General features: G+C 36.7%; 2 protein-coding genes across 6 annotated transcripts in view; one reads left to right on the forward strand and one right to left on the reverse strand.

The window, feature by feature from the left end:
* LOC122076918 (protein NSP-INTERACTING KINASE 3-like) overlaps positions 1-4,990 on the forward strand; it is a 6,328-nt gene extending 1,338 nt beyond the window's left edge. For 2 of the 3 annotated variants that reach the window (XM_042642568.1, XM_042642569.1), the window contains 10 exons: positions 177-309; positions 409-480; positions 730-873; positions 1,082-1,153; positions 1,276-1,335; positions 1,422-1,519; positions 1,600-1,749; positions 2,361-2,702; positions 3,403-3,794; positions 4,413-4,990. In XM_042642568.1, coding sequence (XP_042498502.1) covers positions 177-309; positions 409-480; positions 730-873; positions 1,082-1,153; positions 1,276-1,335; positions 1,422-1,519; positions 1,600-1,749; positions 2,361-2,702; positions 3,403-3,794; positions 4,413-4,730 — 1,781 coding nt within the window. In that variant the 3' untranslated portion in view covers positions 4,731-4,990. The remainder of the gene's footprint in view (positions 1-176; positions 310-408; positions 481-729; positions 874-1,081; positions 1,154-1,275; positions 1,336-1,421; positions 1,520-1,599; positions 1,750-2,360; positions 2,703-3,402; positions 3,795-4,412) is intronic. The other variant, XM_042642570.1, reaches the window with a different exon arrangement.
* An 879-nt stretch (positions 4,991-5,869) lies between these two features.
* On the reverse strand, positions 5,870-9,478 carry LOC122077423 (diphthine methyltransferase). 3 transcript variants are annotated; one of them, XM_042643366.1, is made up of 4 exons: positions 9,330-9,478; positions 8,937-9,112; positions 6,887-7,216; positions 5,870-6,803 (listed from the first exon to the last, which is right to left on the reverse strand). In XM_042643366.1, exons 3-4 carry the CDS (start codon positions 7,212-7,214, stop codon positions 6,079-6,081), a joined length of 1,053 nt encoding a protein of 350 aa, XP_042499300.1. In that variant the 5' UTR covers positions 7,215-7,216; positions 8,937-9,112; positions 9,330-9,478; the 3' UTR covers positions 5,870-6,078. The 3 variants fall into 3 exon arrangements, with proteins under 3 accessions (XP_042499300.1, XP_042499301.1, XP_042499302.1); XM_042643367.1 differs by having other exon boundaries at positions 9,273-9,421; XM_042643368.1 differs by lacking the exon at positions 9,330-9,478 and adding an exon at positions 8,207-8,317 and having other exon boundaries at positions 8,937-9,204.
* Positions 9,479-19,857: the final 10,379 nt, after the last annotated feature.

The following is a 19,857-nucleotide window of genomic DNA, read 5'->3' on the forward strand; positions in this document are numbered from 1 at the left end:
CCCCCCCCCCCCCTTTTTTTTTTACGCTTTTGTAGTGCCGAAGCTTCATGTTATGTGGTTCTTGTTTTGGGTATATTTCTTATCACAACTCTCATGATGAGGGTAAAGAGAATGAAACAATGAATGGTCCTAATTTTTTCCTTTCCCCTTTCATCCCTCTTAAAATCTGGATGCAGTTGTAGCTTTAATGGCTATAAAAAATGATCTAAACGATCCTTACAACGTATTGGAGAGCTGGGACATTAATTCGGTAGATCCTTGTAGCTGGAGGATGGTTACCTGCAATGTTGATGGTCACGTTTCTGTTCTGTAAGATGCTACGGTCCTTCATCCCTTCCTTTTGAATTATTTAAGAACAAAACGAAGGTGGAGAAACTAATAAACATCTTTCCACGTTTTTGCAACCAGAGGGCTGCCTAGTCAGAGCTTAAACGGGACATTATCTCCAGGAATCGGAAATCTTAGTAACCTGCAGTCAGTGTAAGTTGAGGCCACCTTCCCAGTTCCTATTCTTCTTCGTACTATAAAAATGAATCAATTCAGATTATGATTCTATGCCTGGAAGTGTCTTCTGTTTGTTTCTGGCTCTGGGTTCCTCAGTCTGGCTCCATTTTGCATTTTCTTCCTTTATGTTTAGTTAATACAGATAAACAACCTTTCGAGTTTTGAAGAATCATAATTCCCATTATGAATACATGACATGTTAGAAATGCTTTTACTTTTATGTAGATTGTTACAGAACAATGCCATTTCTGGTGCTATTCCTACGGACATTGGAAAGCTGGAGAAGCTACAAACACTGGATCTCTCAAACAATAAGTTCACTGGTGGGATACCAAATTCTCTGGGAGACCTTAAGAATCTTAATTATCTGTAAGGAGAACTTCTTTTTCTTTAATTTTTGGAACCAGACCCTAAAGCTTTAATATAAGCTCAAGTCTCTCCTTCAATATCATACTGAGCTTGTCAGTTGATTAAATAATTGTACTTTTTTTATTTGAGAATTTTGTCTCTGTTTATTCAAATATTTTCTTGATGAAAGCTAACAGATGCTTTTTTATTTTGTTTGTGAGCAAGCCAGACGACTGAGTAACAACAGCCTGTCTGGACCTTGTCCGGAGTCTTTATCCAATGTCAAAGGTCTCACTCTTGTGTATGTCCATATCCTTGAAGTCTTCTACCTGCATTGTTTTGCCTTTATTGGAATAGCATATTGGATTTTCGTCTTTGCCCCGTGAACATTTTACTGAATTTGTGGTTTTGCTTTGCTTCTAGGGACCTTTCTTATAACAACCTAAGTGGTTCCCTGCCAAAAGTGTCTGCAAGAACATTCAAGTAAGCTTTATTTTCTCATACTAAGTGCTCATTTTGCTTTTTGGAGTTTATGTTTATCAATTTCCCATCTCTGTTTCTCCTTGCAGAATCATTGGGAACCCTTTAATTTGTGGTTCAAATTCTGAGAACGATTGTTCTGCTGTGTCTCCAGAGCCATTATATTTCCCACCAGATGCTTTGAGAGGTGACTATTAATATAGTTGTTTACCTGAACAGTTAGATGACGTGGGCTATTCTAAGCTATTAAAATGTATGTCTTCCCAGATCCGTCAGAGCCTGGGAGAACGAAAAGCCCCCGGCTAGCTCTTGCATTGGGCTCAAGCTTCGGATCTGCATCTTTTATCATCATTGTAGTTGGTTTGTTTCTTTGGTGGCGACACAGGCACAATCAACAGATTTTTTTCGATGTCAATGGTTGGTTCCTTCATACTTAAAACAAGATTTGGTTTCCAGGTCATTTTCCTTGTTAGTTGATGTTCTAAAACCCCTGGTATCCCAATTGCCATCTGTATCCACAATGTTGTCCAGTTCTGGAGGATCTTTAAAAGGCCAGTGCTCCCTATGTATGCTGCGGAAAATGTGGATGAGCAGGTCTAGATATTGTATTATTCTGTGGACATCTTATTGTTCAAAAGTAAGCAAGTCAAAAAGTGATGAGATGATCCTATAACCCTATGTGAACTTCTGTTAGAGTTGGATGGGCTCTGTTTCCACCCTACCAAACTGCTATGACAGATTGGTTTTGATTTTTGGAAATCTCCTAGCAAAATTGAGCCAGTTTTGAGTGTCTCGGCTCCTGTACTTGGTTTAGCATTTAATATCCTCCTCTAATAAGATTACTTGCTTAGTTCTTGTTGAACTTATTTCTATTTTCCTATCGCATTTTTTTAATTTTTTCATTAGCACTTGATCTGTATTTAAATATGCTTATATGGTATGTAATGTGACAGTTTGTTTATTTGCTTGTGCATTTGTCCATGAATATGATTGTGCCGGCATTTCTCAGCTTATGTTTTGCATGGCAGATCAATATGATCCAGAGGTGTGCTTGGGTCATTTGAAAAGGTATACATTTAAAGAGCTTCGAGCAGCCACTGACCATTTCAACTCAAAGAACATTTTAGGAAGCGGTGGTTTTGGAATTGTTTATAAAGGATGCTTGCTAGATGGGACTATAGTTGCTGTTAAGAGGTTGAAAGACTATAATGCTGTTGGTGGTGAACTCCAATTCCAGACTGAAGTTGAGTTGATAAGTTTAGCAGTCCATCGAAATCTTCTCCGACTTTGTGGGTTTTGCACAACGGAGAGTGAAAGGCTCCTGGTCTACCCCTACATGCCAAATGGAAGTGTTGCTTATCAATTGAGAGGTGAGATGGACTCTGGTTAGCTTGCGTTTAGCATATTTTCAGATATGCATTCTGTGACATTTTCCAGAGATTTGCAGAACATTTTTGTACCTTAAAACACATTATGTCAACTTCTGTGGCATTGTTCAGCAGTATTATTCTATTTGCTTTTTTTACTGCTTATTTGAAATCTAATATGGATTATATACCTACACATCTCTGTTACTAGATTTTTTCCTTTCACAGAATTTTCCATGGTAGTGGTTACTTGTTTACTCAATTTTTAATCATTTTGATGGATAAGGATAGAATTTGCTTTGCAATCCTTTTTTTTTCTGGTGAATAAATAAATGTATTAAACCCAACTGGGAGAGAAAAATAAAAAGAACGTTACAAGGCAAAGATGCCAATCAAAATTGGGAAACCCAAGATTTCTAAGAATAAGATATGTTCAAGGAATCTTTGAGGCATTAGGTTTTGCAATCGGCTGAGTGAAGAAAATAAGGATTACCCCATTTATGGGCTTCATCCTCAATTCACATGAGACCTTGTTTTTTATGTGCCATATTTGGAAACCTTAACTTGTGACCCATGTGAATCTAGGCTACTTCCTAGAAATGTTGCTAATTATTTCAATTTTTGAGCCTTCAGGCCAATGAATTACTTGTATATCCACGTCTCAATACTACTGTTCTTAAAGCTCTGGTTTCCTCCCTTACAGATCAAATTCATGGTAAGCCAGTGTTGGACTGGTTGAGACGCAAGAGGATAGCATTAGGGACAGCACGGGGATTACTGTATTTGCATGAACAGTGTGACCCCAAGATCATTCATCGTGATGTGAAAGCTGCCAACATTCTGCTTGATGAAGACTTTGAAGCGGTTGTTGGAGACTTTGGGTTGGCAAAGCTCTTGGATCATCGGGATTCTCATGTAACGACAGCTGTGCGAGGCACTGTTGGTCACATAGCTCCAGAGTACTTGTCAACAGGTCAGTCATCAGAAAAGACGGATGTTTTTGGCTTTGGGATCTTGCTCCTTGAACTCATTACAGGTCAGCGGGCTTTGGATTTTGGACGACAAGCAAACCAGAAAGGTGTAATGCTTGATTGGGTACTCTCTCTGTCTCTCTCTCACACAAAGCCCTCTGCAGAATGTGTGTTGAAAAGTCCATTTTCAGCCAATTTTCACCAATTGCATTGCAACCCAAATGTATATCTTTAAGGTGCTCAATTGGAGCTGCCTTTCCTCAGGTCCCACCTTCAGGATGGACCTATACCAAAAAGAGGATGGTTCTCAGATGATCAGAATCTTGGGGTCCTTGTAGAATGTGATGAACAATCCATCAGAAAGTTAGGGTTATGAAATCTTTTTTTTTTTGGGTGGGGGCCCTTAGAGATAACAGGTTGTGCCTAATGAACGGTAGTACCACAGCCCACTGTGCACAGAACAGATCTAGGTCATTCAACCATATGATTGCTCAATCATACAAGGCTATACCTTTTATTTCTAGGGTGCAGGATAAGGATGTTCCTTATACCTTGTTAAAAAGCACTGTTTGAGTTTTATAACTCAGCTTTGATGTCTGGAGATGAGTTCAACTTTAGTAATAATGTTCAAGGATTGCTCCCAATGATAGAATGGGTGGACTTGTTTTATTATGATCTTTTGTGTAACTTGCCTTATCTTTTTTGGGTTCTCTATTTTCAATGTGGTTAAAATTTTATGCAGGTGAAGAAGCTTCATCAAGAGGAAAAACTCAATCTAATGGTGGACAAAATTTTGAAAAACAATTTTGATAGAGTTGAATTAGAGGAGATGGTTCAGGTTGCTCTCTTATGTACACAGTTCCACCCATCACAGCGCCCAAAAATGTCTGAAGTGGTGAGGATGTTAGAAGGTGACGGCCTAGCTGAGAAATGGGAGGCTTCACAGAAGGTTGAGACACCAAAATTCCGATCATCTGAGAACCTCCCCCAGAGATATTCAGACTTTATAGAAGAATCTTCACTTGTGGTTGAAGCAATGGAGCTCTCTGGTCCTAGATGACCCAACTCTATCCATGTTGCCTTCTACCTCTACATTCTATATCTTTTATTTGAAGAGCTTGGAAATGGAAATATATTATTTGTTTATAGCTGTTCAATGGATGTATTCATCTGTACAAAGGAAGGTCATGTAAAATTATCCCACATTTTCATTTGTTGAAAAATTGGGTGGGTTGATTGGGCTTCTGCTTAAAAATTTTGACAATTTGGAGATAACATGTAAAAAGTGCTAGGTTTGATTAAAAATATCTTTTCCCTCTACTTTTGTACTCATTTGTTCTCGTTTTTCGTTTTGATTATCTGCATGGTGTGGCCTTGATTGGACAACAGGCACGAAGAAGCCCAATGGAAAATATGGTTAGCTCCATATGGTAAAAGATCTCAAATCCATCTCATTGATGAAACTTCAGCTCCTCCTGAATGTACATAACGGAATGGGGAAGTGCCTAACTGCATCCATAGTGAATTCAAATGATTCTAATTACATAAAACTGATAAAAGCCATTAGATTGTATAATATTTTATGTAATTGTATACATTTTTTATGATAAGCATCCGCACACGGGAGGCTTCAAGTTAATTGTTAGAGAGCACTTCAATCACCATGTTGTCCAAATGGACATGGGCAGACCCACAATGGTCTCCTTGTAGAGTTGCGGGTGTTGAATCTCTTAGAGGTGTAAGGCATCTTTCTATGAGATGGGAGAAGCATGGAGGCCGTGAAGCCACCGGCGCAGCTGGTGACAGGAGGGAGAGACTATGCAAGTGACAGGAGGGAGGTGGGGTGTGCCGGTGTGGTGCTGAGTTTGGAGAGGAGGTTGGGGAAGGGAACTAATTAAGCAAGTGGTGGGTGCGGATAGAGAGACAGAGGGCAGGGACATTGTTTGGTGTGGAATCCATATCATCATCAGAAGGTGGGAGACCATCTGGGATTGTGTAGAATTGGAAGTTGGGTAAGCCCTGGAGAGAGTGAGGACCCATTAACTAGAGAAGGCGTTTCTAATTGAAATCGGTGTCAACAAAAGTGATGTGGAAGGCTGTGGGATGGAGAATCTTTGCCACCTTTAGCATGGGTTTATGTTGCCCTAGGCTGCAGTTGGATGCAAACTGCACGAGGCTTCTCTTCCTTCACATCATTAATTAAGCTCATCCCAATTAGACTATATTGGTTGTATAATCAATTGCCTAACATGGCACAGGTCAATATTCTTTCGCTGAGTTCAATTACAATATAAGTAAAAATGACTGAGCTCCTAACAAAACATACCTAATGAGAAATGGGTAAAGTTCCAGAAAATGACCAGGCACACCCTACCAAAGATAAATTAAGGAACAGCGTGCATTTTAAGTCATGTAGCCATCTGAGTTTCGGGCAGCCAAATTCGAAGAAGGCGATCATAAAATGAGCAAGTAGCCACCGTGGAGGACCATATTCTTCTTCCACTTCCATCACATGATCCTCCGCATTGCCAATCTGCTCCGTATGCCAGAGAATCATGCTTGACATAGGTCTCCACCAATTCGGCGGATTCCCCTCTTACTTTCACAATTGCAAATCCATTGTGCATACATGCAGCCAATATCAAGTCTGAAACTGAAGGGTGTTGCTTTATTCTCCAAACTCCTCCTCCTAAACAAATTGCATTCTCATTTAGAGGCTTGGATATTGATCTTAAATCCCATACCCTAAGGTACTCATCATAGCTCCCGGTGAGCAGTGTATTACAATCCCTGGAACTGTTTGCAATGCAACAAACACCCATCTTATGAATGCTGCTATTTTGAAATACCAACTTTGAAGGGTTCTCCCGCAGATCCCAACAACAGAATTTACAGTCATCTGAGCCAGAGTACAGCAATTGTGGTTGGTAGATATCGAAAGATGTAGCCCAGACCTCAAATTCATGCGCCTGCCAAGCTTGTTGTTTCTGTAGTTGGGCCTCTCCAAGGGTGACCACTGAGATGGAACCATCCGAAATCCCAAGGGAGATAGATGAGGCTGATGCATTCCAGTCTAGGCACAGGCACATTGAAGAACTAACATTTTCTCCACCAACTTCTTTCAGAACATGCCCTGCATCAGATTGAATCTTTTAATACATCTTTCTCTAATAACTTGAAAACTCAAAGCTAAATAGAAATGGATTTCAGCCATACCTCTAGCTTCTGGTCCATCCAAACTGTGTTCCAAACCATGAAGTCTCAGGTAACCATCAGCATCAGCTTGCGCTAACAGGGGACCTGCACCAATTTTGATGGGGCTCCATTTTATGTCAAAGATGCCAGCAGTTTCTACACGATGAAGCATGTCAAGACTGCCAACATTGGCATCGACAGAGAAAAGGGATATGCTTCCTGACCGACTGGGCTGAACACCCTCTTGCAATGTGTATGTTGAAGCAGCTAGAAGATGGTTGAAGGAGTGATGTGGGCAAAACTCAACTGCATCAGCATTGCCATCTAGATAGCAATGTGCCACATCCATACCTGAAATAACCACTCAAAACAAAGAAAACACAGGGAAAATAACCCAATAATGTAAATACAATTATGTATCAGGCTATCAATTGTAACTCATATTATACAAGTAGGCATAACGCCATCTAAGCCCAAATTGAGGCAAAACATAGACTTGCCAAATATTCCCATATATTCCTTTCATTCATAAGAGAAAGGATATATGAGAAGTATAAATCTTACAAAAACAAAGAAGACGATCATTACTCTTCTTTTCTTTTTTCTTTCTTTTTTTATTTTTTAACTTTTTATTTTGGGGTGGTCCGGGGGGGGGGGGGAGAGTGGGGAAGAGGGAGACAGAGGACTAGAGACTCTAACATGTAACTTTTGATGAAATTCATGAAATGTGATTTTAGAGTTGTGAATGATTCATCAAGCTTAGGAACACATCAATTATCTAAGGGAATGGAAAAAATCTTAAGCCTTTCGAACGAGAAGTGGTTGCAGCTCTCTAAGATTTGGAAAAGAAGCTAATTAAGTAATCTCACAAGGTACATACGAAAGAAACAGAAAATAATAGGGGGATCCGAGGGCAAGGGAAGGAAAAAAAATGCCAAAATTTGGAGTACAAAAGAAAATACAGTGATGATAGTCAGAACTTTGTTCCCAACTCAGCTCCAGTCTATGAGAAGGTACAATAATTTTGAAATGAGTCACAATCACATTAGCAAATTTTTATTCGGGAATTATTCAGAACAATTCTTTTTTTTTTTTTTAATTTAAGAATTTGGTCAATAGAGCGGGTAAAATAAAATTCAGGTTCAGATTCGGAAAGTATGGGATTTAAGATTCGGCTGTCATTTTTAATATGTAGTACTTAATTCACATTATTAATCAATTATCATATGTGCATAATATAAAAGTGATATAAAAGTTAGAATAACATTTGTTTCATTAATGACAAAGCATGACAAAGATTCAAAACCATAACATTCCAAGTAACCAGTAGGATCTCCTTACAGGGATCTCAGGTTAAACTTTGGCATACATGCAAGTAGGAGTTGGGCCATAGTAATGTCACTTCAGTTTCTACTTCAACTTTGGCAATAGCATGCTATTTCTCTCCTGAACCTTCACAGTAACCAGTAGGATCTCTCATCAGCAGGCATATTTTAATAAGTATTTTCATCAAATTACAGCAACACTCACTTCTTCCTTTCCTCACATGATCAAGATGCTAGGAGACTGTCTCCCAACCAGTTGTATAATAAAAGAGTACGGTCAGATCACCATTTACCCCCTCAGTCCCCAATGAATCTTTTACAGCTTCATAGGTCTCAATTCTTCCATATAAGATCAAAACATTTTCTGTGACAACCTTATACACTAGCCCTCTGTCTAATTTCATAAAACTTATTCCTATCTCACTCGAAGCTGGATGATAAAATTCCTGGTACCATAGCTTGTTGCAACTCGCAAGTGGAATAACGGGAATCTTACATAGACAATCCATCAAAAATATAACAAAAGCCCATTACTTTAACTTCAGATTGGAACCCAATGTTCACAACCTCGAATCCAGAATCTAGATTCAACATCTCTCTCTTTCTCTCTCTCAAATCCACTCCATTTCCCATCTGGATATTTTCTTTAACGACCCAAAAAGCCAAAAACCCATTTTAAAAAACAAAAATTGATTGCAGAACGGAGGAAGTGAAGGAAAGAGTGAAATAAGAAATGTTGCAAATACCTGATTGCAGGATCGTTAGGATGGGACTGTTTATTTGGAGATTCGTCCGGCAAGAAGGGTTGTCGCAGGAGTTTCCGAAGCCTGAGGTAGCCCTCTCCTTTTCGAGAAAGTAACCTGCCTCGCCGTCGGGTTATCGATCTTTTTAATCTGAATTTTCTCTCTCGCCATTCTTATTTCTGCACAGAATGAAGCTAAATCTCAAACCAAACCATGTTCAAATGCTAAGATCTGCGGTGATATTCATAGAAGGAAAAAAAAAAAAAAAATCATGGGTTCAGGTAAAAAAAGCGGCATTTTTCCTAATTAAGCGAAGCATCTAGCTGGCAAAAACCCTACCTTCGAAAAAAAAAAAAATTATCCAAATGAAAGGAACGAAAGCACTGAGATACCCACCAATACGAGTTCGGAAAAGTGTAAACCTTAAGAGAGAAAGAAGGAGAGATGGAGATTGGCCGTTTCTATCTGGTTTTGTTCGGTTTTCCCGGTGGTATTTTCAGCTTCAGAAGCCCACCAACCAATGGGTTCTGTACGGGTTAGTGGGGTTGGCTCATCCTGTTAGAATTCCCTATGGATTTGAGTTTGAAACCCTATTAAGAAAATCACACAGAGAAACAAAAACATGAATCTAATAAAATTATAAAGGATTTAATTGTACCTTTTATCAAGTATGTTGAAGAAGATTGATATTGGTCACTCCCACTTTCGCTCTCTTAGCTTGGCTATGGATCTTCTACAACCCCTTAAACTCCTTGGTTTTTTCACTTTAGTAGTAAAGTGGGGAAGAGTGAATAATGGCTGTAGGGACCTAAAACCTAGTATTTATAATACTGTCCTGCATTCAAAACCCTAAGCCACAATGGGTTGAGCCAGTATATCCCTAAACTTGAGAGTGGACCGAACCGGTTCATGCAATTTGACTTTCACCCATTTAATCAACCCGAATAATTAATTTAGCCCATAAATCCAACAATCTCCCACTTGGGCTACATTAATTATAAGGATATCTTTTAAATTGGTGTGATCATAGAATCTTATTATATTAATCACTGTTACTGTGATTCAGTTGAAAAACCATTCACATCGAATAACAGCAGAAGATACACCTCAATATACGGTATACAACTTTCTGTTATTACAAACATAAGTAAGTTTCTTAACACAAATCTATGTGGGATACCATCATAGAAATATTGACATATCCTCAAATTACACTGTTGTCATTCCATGTAGGTCCTTAACTGTGATATTAACATTCACTGTGGTAAATCATCTTTGATCTGTGGTTAATATCTAACTGTGGCCTTCCGCCTATAAACTGTGGCAAATATTGCCTATGAACTGTGACAAATACTGTCTTAAAATGTAGCAAACATTACCTTTTGAACTGTGGTAAAATATTGCCTATAACTAAGACAATTACTGCCTATAAAAACATTATCAAATGAAATCATAAACCAAATATTTCAAGAAATAACTGTGCATAATGTAAATGCTAAAACTTAACCATAATTCATCAAACTGTGCCCCAAAACATACGGGCTAAGGTTCAAAACATAAACAAATACTAAACAAAACCATAGCTCCCACTAATCAAGCATTTCAAATAACTGTATGTAAATAAATCCTAACTACTTGATGGGACTAATTTTTACTTGTTCTCAATTGCTGGTGATCAGTCTACCTCACCATTTCTTGGTATCATCCTGCTTATCAGCCCCATAATTCTTCATCTTCTCTAACCATTTCTTGAAAATAAAACAGTCATTCTTCACATGTCATTTCTTATGGCACCAGAAACACTCTACGTTGTTGGTATTCTCTTCATCCTGAGCCTTTTGAGATGTGTCAAGTTCTTGAGAGCTATTAGTCCTATCATATGGCTTAACGCTTCCTCTGTTGGAAAAATTTTTGTTCCTTCTGCTTTGTCCACCAGAAGATCCCTTGTGAAAAGTTGCATGTGCACTCTCAAACCTAGTTTGTTTCAATTTTTCTTCCTCTTGAGTGTAAATGGAAATGAACTCATTTAGGCTCCAATCATCATTCGGTGCAATGTAAGTAGATTGGATAACCTTATACTGACTAGGGAAGGTATTCAGTGCAATGTGTACAATATATTCTTCATCGATCTGTATTCCAAGATCCTTAAGTTTACCAGCATCAGTAGCTACACCCAAAATGTATTCTCTAGCACTCCCACATCCATCATACCTTGTAGTCATTAGCCTGATCATCAATGTGATTTTCTCAACTTTCTTGTTGTGTTGAAATCTAGCTTTAATAGCATCCAGGAATTATTTTGCAGTGTCTTTGATCTCTATGTTCCCACGTATAATTTCAGGAACTGCCTTTTTTAAACCTAGTATGCAATTTCTGTTTGCTTTAGTCCATTTCTTAAACTTGATCATTTCAACACTTCTGCTCGAGTCAGTGAGAGGCTCAGATTTAAGCTCTCTAAGTGCCAAGTCTAATTCAAGAAGACCTAAATGCAATTCTAATTCCTCCACCCACTTTTGATAGTTGTTACCAGTGAGCATTGGGATATAAGATACATAACTTGAGGGAATGACCATTATACTTTCACAGTAACAACAATACAATACATGCCAAATATCAAAATATAAATCATAATATAAAAGCATGTAATACCATCAATATATTTTAAATGAGAGTTACAACTAAAAATGTATCTCTATCCCTTGGGACAAGAATTAGCTGATGCTCTTATATATATATATATATATATTTTTAACTGTGAAAACAACATTAACTTCGGAATTCAATCAGCTTTGGGCAAAAGAACTCCAAATTCAATGTCCCTTTATGAAATGTCGATAATTATCCTCAAACCTTGATGACATAACCTTTGAGAAAGTATCATATTTACTATTGGGGAAGATACAATCGAACTGAATGTACCACTTTGATGGGTTTCACTCAGTTCTATCATATCTTTCCCATTGGAAATGAATATCTTTATGTTCAAAACATACATATAAATATGTCACTATGACAACAATAATCATACAAGAGTCACAACCGCAACTACATTCCTATCATTTGGGCTAAGAATGCACTGATACTCTTGTAAATTCATATTTACTGTGAAAAAAATAATAACTTTTGAAATCTCTCACCTTTGGGCTTAGGAACCTCTAGGTTACTGTCATTTTCTTAACTTTGGTGACATCACCTTTGGGCAAATGTCACCTACATTGTTACCATATGGAAAATCATGGAATAATAAGATGTACCACTTTGGTGGATTCCACCTCATCCTTTCATGGTTTATTAAAAAATTACTTTGCAACTAAGAATAAGCGGAAGCTTACACCCTTTTCCATATTAACATATCTCAATTTAAAATTTTTTCTCAATTTCATGGTAACCAATAACATATATATTTTTCAAAGCATTGATTTATGCCCTCTTGTTTCAATGATTAAAACTAAATACAACATAAAATTTCGAATAAACATGTCATATTAAAAATTAGATCATTAAATGTGGCCCAAAACAAGGAATCCAACGCAAAAAACAGATTTCAATTTGGCCTTAAAATGAATCTTTAAATGAAATTTAAAATAATAAAAACCCAAAAGGAACAAAAACCAAACAAGCCTTTAAGGTTTTTTTTTTTTTTTTTTTCAAAACAAATCAGCCGCCGCCTTCTTGCAACTGTTCTGTATTTTTTTTTTTTAATTAAATATTTGACAATGGCATACCAATGTGCACCCAATATCATTTGGTTCAAATTGATTCGGTTCATTGAACCATAATAATTCATTGAAGCCTATGGACCAAGTCAGTGGGCTTTGGCCCATAACACTTTAAATAAGATGTTGGGTTTTAGTCTTACATTAAAACAGACTAATAAGGAAACGTCCATGGGTTCAACCCATTATATTTTATATGTTTTAATTTAAACAATGATAGACCCAAGCTTGGATCTATCATCATCACAACGTTAACCTAGCTCATTTTCGTTTTCTAAAACTAAATTTCTGCAGCCCCCGCTACAGCTGCCGCTGTCGATCCTAATCGGCCACATAAAAGGTTCTGTTCAAACTTCAACCACCCATAATGGCATGATCAGAGGGTGAGCGACTACAAAACCTTTCACCAAGGATCGTCCCAACCCGGAGAACACCATTCCGGTGACTAATGCAAAAATCCAAACAAATTAAAATCCATCACCATAAGCCGATTTCAACCCAAAATAACTAGAAATTAAATTCCTAAGATTTTGGTTTTTTTTTTTTTTAAACCCAATATTACCATAATCAGTGGTTGAAACGATAGTGCTCTATGATCGGCATGGCTATAGATTTTCCCGGTGAATCTCCATGGTTTTTTTTTTTGATAAATCATTACATGTTTAAAACCCATCACTGAAATAGATATCCATTATGAAACCTTACTTTCAAACCCAAAATAATAATAATAGTAATTCGTTCTTATTAAATATTCACAAATATGATTCAAGTATATAAAATAAAACATGTATCGATTCTTGTTCTGTATGGTTGGCTCTGATACCACATGTTAAAACTCCCTATGGGTTTGAGTTTAAAATCCTATTGAGGAAACCACACAGAGAAACAAGAATACGAATCTAATAAAATTATAGAGGATCTAATTGTATCTTTCACCAAGTATGTTGAAGAAGATTGATATTGGTCACTCTCACTTTCGTTCTCTTGGCTTGGCTATGGATCTTCTACAGCCCCTTAAATTCCTTGGTTCTCTCACTTTAGTGGTAAAGTGGGAAAGAGTGAGTAATGGCTGTAGGGACCAAAAACCTAGTATTTATAATACTGTTCTGCACTCAAAACCCTAAACCACAATGGGTTGAGCCAGCATATCCCTAAACTTGAGAGTGGACCGAACTGGTTCATGCAATTTGACTCTCACCCATTTAATCAACCCAAATAATTAATTTAGCCAATAAATCCAACACATCCCTATCTTTGTTTGATCTGGTTTAATCACATAAATCGGTTAGAGCAGCATCCACTTCCCCCTCTTATTTGGGCCGACTATGTCAACGTCACCAAGTGTCGCATTCTACAACATTGCACAAGAATTGCAAAACGAAGAATCACAGAGAATCTAAATCTAAGCCGTCTCCGCCGGATCAAATCTCCATAGACAATTTTATTCCGTTTTCTAATCACCCCAAATCTCTCTCCTCTTTCTTAATTCCACGCCTACCAGCCCAGGCCCAACAGTTTGTTTGGCCATTAAAATTTCAGCCCCCCAAACTTTTGGCCCAAGTCTACTTGGCTTGATAGATTTGTCGGTCCACCAGTCCCACTTGCTCATTCATCTATTTTATTTATCCATTCTTTGGTAGAACCTATATACTTAGGATCGAGTTTTTCTGAGTCCATGGTGAATTGATGCAGTGAATGGGGCATCAGTTCACCATGACACATTGAAATCATACAATAGGGGGAGAGAGGGGGTCACAACTTGATCATGTTTTCCTTCACCAAGCGGTGAAGGAAGACTTGGTCCATATATTTATGTATTGAATACTAGTTATGAGTAAATGTGGAGAGTAAGACATTCTTACCATCATTATCTCGGAGTTTTTTCCTTTTCGGTAGGTTGGAAAACTATTCATTGCCATACCACTCTGCTTCACAATCCATTGATACACATAAATCATCAACATCTTTCCACCCTAATAAACTAGCGAGACTTAGAAGAATTTTTGTCTGAATTGTTGGGATTAGAATAAATATGCAGAAATCTCACAAATATCTAGGGTTGCAAACAGTATTTGGAAGATCTTAAAAACATGCTTTCCAATAGGTAAAGGACAATTATTAACATGACTGCAAAATGAAAGGAAAAATTGTATGGTTGTGCTACAAGAGCTACTCCACAATAAAAAAAATGGCACACTTTAAACTATCAAATGCATTGTTGTGGAGAATGATTTTTTTTGCTATTCAAGTGGAAAGTGGCGGTAACCTCCTTGTTGTTCACCTTATGACTGGAATCACTTCAGAAAGATTGTATTAATTTGTCCCATCAATTTTTCCACATCTGCTTTTATCATACTCTTCGTCAAGGCAATAGGGTAGTGGATGCACTCACATCACATAGTTCTTTTAATAGTACCTCTATTGTTTGGAAATCCCCTCCCCCTTTTGTGTATCCTCTTATCCTTTCTGATGCTTATGGACTTTGTTCCCTTGTTTTGTAAAATGTTTGACTCTCGATCAATTACTAATTAAGTTCCTATTACATTTAAAAAAAAAAATTAAATGAATTGCTTAAATATTTAAAAAAAAAACAATATGTAATTTTTGGTGGGGGACAGAAAAAAAAAATAAAAGGAAGGTTCATTGGGTTAATTGGGAATTTTTGTGCAAACCCAAACTAGAAAGGGAGAGGTATATAGGTTTGAGGGACTTCGATATTTAGAATTGAGGCTATGCTTGCTAAGGTTGGATGGGAGATTCTTAATAAGCCTAATTCATAATGGGCTTAGTTGGTTTATAGTTTCCTAACAAAGATTTCTTTCAGGCGACATTGACAATCCAACCATTATGGGCTTGGAGAAGTATTTTCAAAAGTTATCTTTAATTCAAAAGAAGGGCTATGTATTTTGGAGGATCCATACATTCCTTTCATCAAGGGGTGAAGGGTATGGGGTTCACTCCACAAAGCCTACACATTGAGCCAACCGATTGAATGAAATCTAACAAATGTAGAGGTCATTTTCTCTTTTTAATTGATTCGAGGTCATTCTTCTCTTATCAAGAGGTGGGGATAATGCCAGAGCAAACCGATCATTTGACACCCTTATTATGATCACCAAAAAAGAACAAACTGACTCTAATACATTGAAAATACTAATACCATCATGGTTTTAGAGCACAGTATCGGGATGAGTGTCGGTCATTCATAAAACTGTTATGGTATTAGAATAGCTCGGTATCAAATCACCTATATCGGACAAAAATACCCTTATTTTACTTTTAAAATCATTTTTTTTCTTACACCTGATTTGTACCGTTCAATCGATATGATATCAATCATATATCATGATTGAACACTTGCCAAACTGACATGAATAGAGTCACATTACCAAAAAAAAAGATATGAGTAGAGTCACATTACCAAACAAAAAAAAGATAGGAGTAGAGTCATATAGATCACCCTATACACTCGATTGAATACCAACACTTACCATGAATATCATGAACATGCACATCAAAAGGTACGATGGGAAAGGGATAGCAATAATCACAGGGTTCTGATAGCCTCAAGAGTAACACATGTGAACGCCATTGAATAACCACTAGGTAATAATAATAACCACAAATCAATAAATAGAATGAATCGGCCCCAAACAAATTTGAATCCAAAATTTAAAACCAAGAGTTTTCCCCTACATGAATGGAAAGGGTAGATGGGTTCTCATAAAGAAGAAAAACCACTTAATAAACATCATGATGACCAATCAAATTTTAGCGTATGCTAGATAGGGAACCTTGCGGGCCTCATACAATTGCCCTTTTAATAATCATACTTAAGGATGTGATAATTGCCCAATCCCAGCACAACATATGCAATTAACTGAAAAAGTTCTTTAATTTTGTTTGATTTCTTTTCTCTGAGTTCTTGTTTTATCTAATCTTAAGTCTGTAATTTTATATTTAACAAAAAGGAGAGAGAATTAAAAGAAAAGTCTTAACTAGTTAACTGTCAAAATGACATGAATTGGCCTTGGTTCAAGCTTTACCCAAAAAAAAAGAAAGGGTCTTGGTTCATGCCTCATGGGTTCATTCAATAAATACTATTTATTTATGATGACGACCCAACACCCATTAAAATTGAAAAAGTAAAATAGAAGAGAATGAAGAGAACGGGAAACACTAGACATGTCCCCGAGTTTCCTGCATATCCAACCTCAACTATGGCCTACCAAAAACATATAACCCTAATCATCATTAGAACTTCATTAATGGTGAATGCAGCATCAACCCAGCAGGGTCGGTGTTGATTCAATGGTAAAAGTGCGAATATTGTGATCTAGTGGTTAAGCGGTTGAAACAATCTCTCGATATTCTTCTGATAAAGCCTCATAGTTCTCGTCTCTTTAGACGTCGCACATGCAGAAGCCTCATGCACCAGCTACGCTGCATTAACCCACTTGGTGTGCAATGGTCAGGTTTACATTTGGGCATTAAAGTTTTAAAACTCGGGATTAGTATTCATTAGGATTAGATGGATTTATCTTTTAAAAGAAAAAATGTGTATTAAATCTCTATAATACAACACAACAATTTCTCTCTTTCTCTAGAAGTAGCAGACTTAGGTTGTGTTTGGTATACATTATTGGAGTAGATTTTGGGTTTAGAACGTTTTATGAAGCAAAAAAATAGAGAAAAATTGGGTTTCATGATAAGTTATAGACTCAGAATCTATTCTGATAATGCATACCAAACACAGCTTTAGCGTAGGAAAGTTGATGGATTCCAGGTGGGAGATCTCAAATCTCTATATCTATTCCTTACTTAAAATGATAAATTTGATTCCACAACCCTTTGCTGCCATCTCTTTGTTGTATATTATATCAGTAAAATAGAATCTTCATCACTACATATATTTTGATTTTTGAACGGCCAAGTGCACGTTTCTTCATGAACTTTAAAAAGTTGGGATCAGAATTTAAGTGGAAAGGCATGTTTATAATTCACGTATCCCACAGATCACAGCCAGCCTAGCTAACCCGAGGCTCTCTTTTTTACTATGTGATGATGATGTGGTTTCTTCTGTTTTGTTTGTGGGGATTTGTAAGGTCAAAAGATTATGGGAATTAGATACAAATTAATTTTCTATAACCTCTTTAAGTGTTTATAATAATCACTTTTCCCTTAAAAACAGCTTTGAGAATCCTTCTTTTTGGTTTCTTTTTTGACTATCAGCACCTGAGCTGCGCTGAACTGAACTATCTAACTCTTCCTACCTGAATTCCAATTATTGGGAGAACATGAAATCATGAATTGGAGCGTGTATGAACTCATTACTCAAAAACAAGTATAGATTATGTAGAATGAAATATTGTTTATCTTAGAATGTGATAAGAAGATGCGCACCTCCATTAAAGCCAAAAATTAGAAATATAATAGATACTTAAAGGGCTTATGAAACTGGGTTGTTAAAGGATGATGACCAAGAGCCACTAGTGATTGACTCCAATTTACTAGTATTGATTGGATACAGAATGAGGGAAAGCTTCTCTCTGGTGTCTATACTCTAGACTGGTCCATGCATCCAAAGTGGCTTTGTGGTGGTGGTGGTGTTGATAATATTATTGGAGATTTTCTGTATATTAGCTTATCAGGTTATATCTGATGGACCCTTCTTTATGACTATAATAACAAAACATCCAATGGAAGAAGAAGAAGTTAAATCTCAAATCACAATCTTTGAGTTATATAATTGAGAAACAGGCCAGTGGCAAGAAAGAGATCTTTGTCAAGAACCCCCCCCCCTGGAAAGAAGAAGGAGAAGTTTCTTCTTTTGCTGCATGCATCTTTCTTAATTTGTTCCTTTGACTTGATAGCCGAGGGCAAGATCTTTGTTAATAATCCCCTCTTAATTTGACTTTGATTCCAACTTCAAAGAGAATTTTGTTGAGAATAATCCGTTTGACTTATAACTTCATCAAGTGATTTTGTTGAGAATCAAGTGATAATCAAATTTGATTGAGACCGGCCCCTTGCCACTTTCCTAACAAACTCTTCAACTTTGAAAAATTAAATTACAGTAGATTACTCTTAAGTAATTGTTTGAATTCTTGTCTACATTATTCTTTTTGTACTGATATTAATTTGGTTTAATTGAAGGTCAACTTTAGGATATTTGGTTTTAATTGTTGATTTGATACATGATAGACCATTCTGCTGATATATGGTTCAAGACTTGACATATGACCAACCAAAAGAGTGGGACTGCCCTTTTCACTATCATTTGTAATAGACCAGCCTTCTCCATGGTGCAAAATTGTGGATCATGAAGGAAAGAACTCTTCATGGGTCATCAAATTGTTTATGGTGGATTGGGTTAAATTAGTGCAAGTTGACTCTGGTTGTTAAATTAACTGGCCCACTTTTCTCCCACCTCAAAATCTTATTCCTAAAGAGGATAATGATAAGATGGCATAATCTATCTATATCTATTTGTTTTAGAAATGGAAGTAGTCCTCCCTAGACTCTTATAAATTGTTCAATCTAAGATATGATTCCTCATGTTAAGATAGTGAAGGCTTTTGTCTCGGGTTTGTATGGACAATTGGTTGAGTTATTATTATTATTATTATTATTATTATTATTATTATTATTATTATTATTATTATTTAATTAGTTAAAACCCAAAATTGTGATTTTTATACTTTTTCAGGGTTCCAAAATAGTAACCCACTAGACACTTGTGGGTATGGAGTATCCACCAAGAATCAAAAGTATGTGAAAAGCTTCACTACACCGACGGGTGTAAGGGACCTTTCAATTCATGGACCAAAATTTTTGCTATTAATTTGTATGGTGATACAGAAATTTCAACTATATGGATATTTAGGTAATGTTCGAATTGAAAAAAGAAGAAGAAGAAGAAGAGGTAATGTTCAAATTGGTCTCATATCAAATTTATATTTGATAATATATCCTCTCATGTATATCTATTGTTACACCATCTCAATGCTTCGTTGCATCACTTGGTAAATTTTATTTAAGTTAAAACTTGATATGTCTAAGTAGTGGGTCTATATTTTACAGTTACTTGTTTATAAAATTTCAACTTTATCCAATTTGTAATATTTTTTATAAAATATCTAATGTGTCACATATCATAATTTTAGGAATCCGGATTAAGTTCATGTACGAGAACAATCTCACACGTG

The sequence above is a fragment of the Macadamia integrifolia genome, chromosome 4 (genome assembly GCF_013358625.1).
Source record: "Macadamia integrifolia cultivar HAES 741 chromosome 4, SCU_Mint_v3, whole genome shotgun sequence".
Classification (NCBI taxonomy): Eukaryota; Viridiplantae; Streptophyta; class Magnoliopsida; order Proteales; family Proteaceae; genus Macadamia; species Macadamia integrifolia.

What these genes read in the sequence shown, in the direction of transcription:
- LOC122077423 (XM_042643366.1), bottom strand. Translation starts at nt 7,214, where the DNA reads ATGGATGTGGCACATTGCTATCTAGATGGCAATGCTGATGCAGTTGAG. An exon ending in GGATGGACCAGAAGCTAGAG is followed by an intron (nt 6,804 to 6,886) that starts GTATGGCTGAAA and finishes AATCTGATGCAG; the next exon opens with GGCATGTTCTGAAAGAAGTT.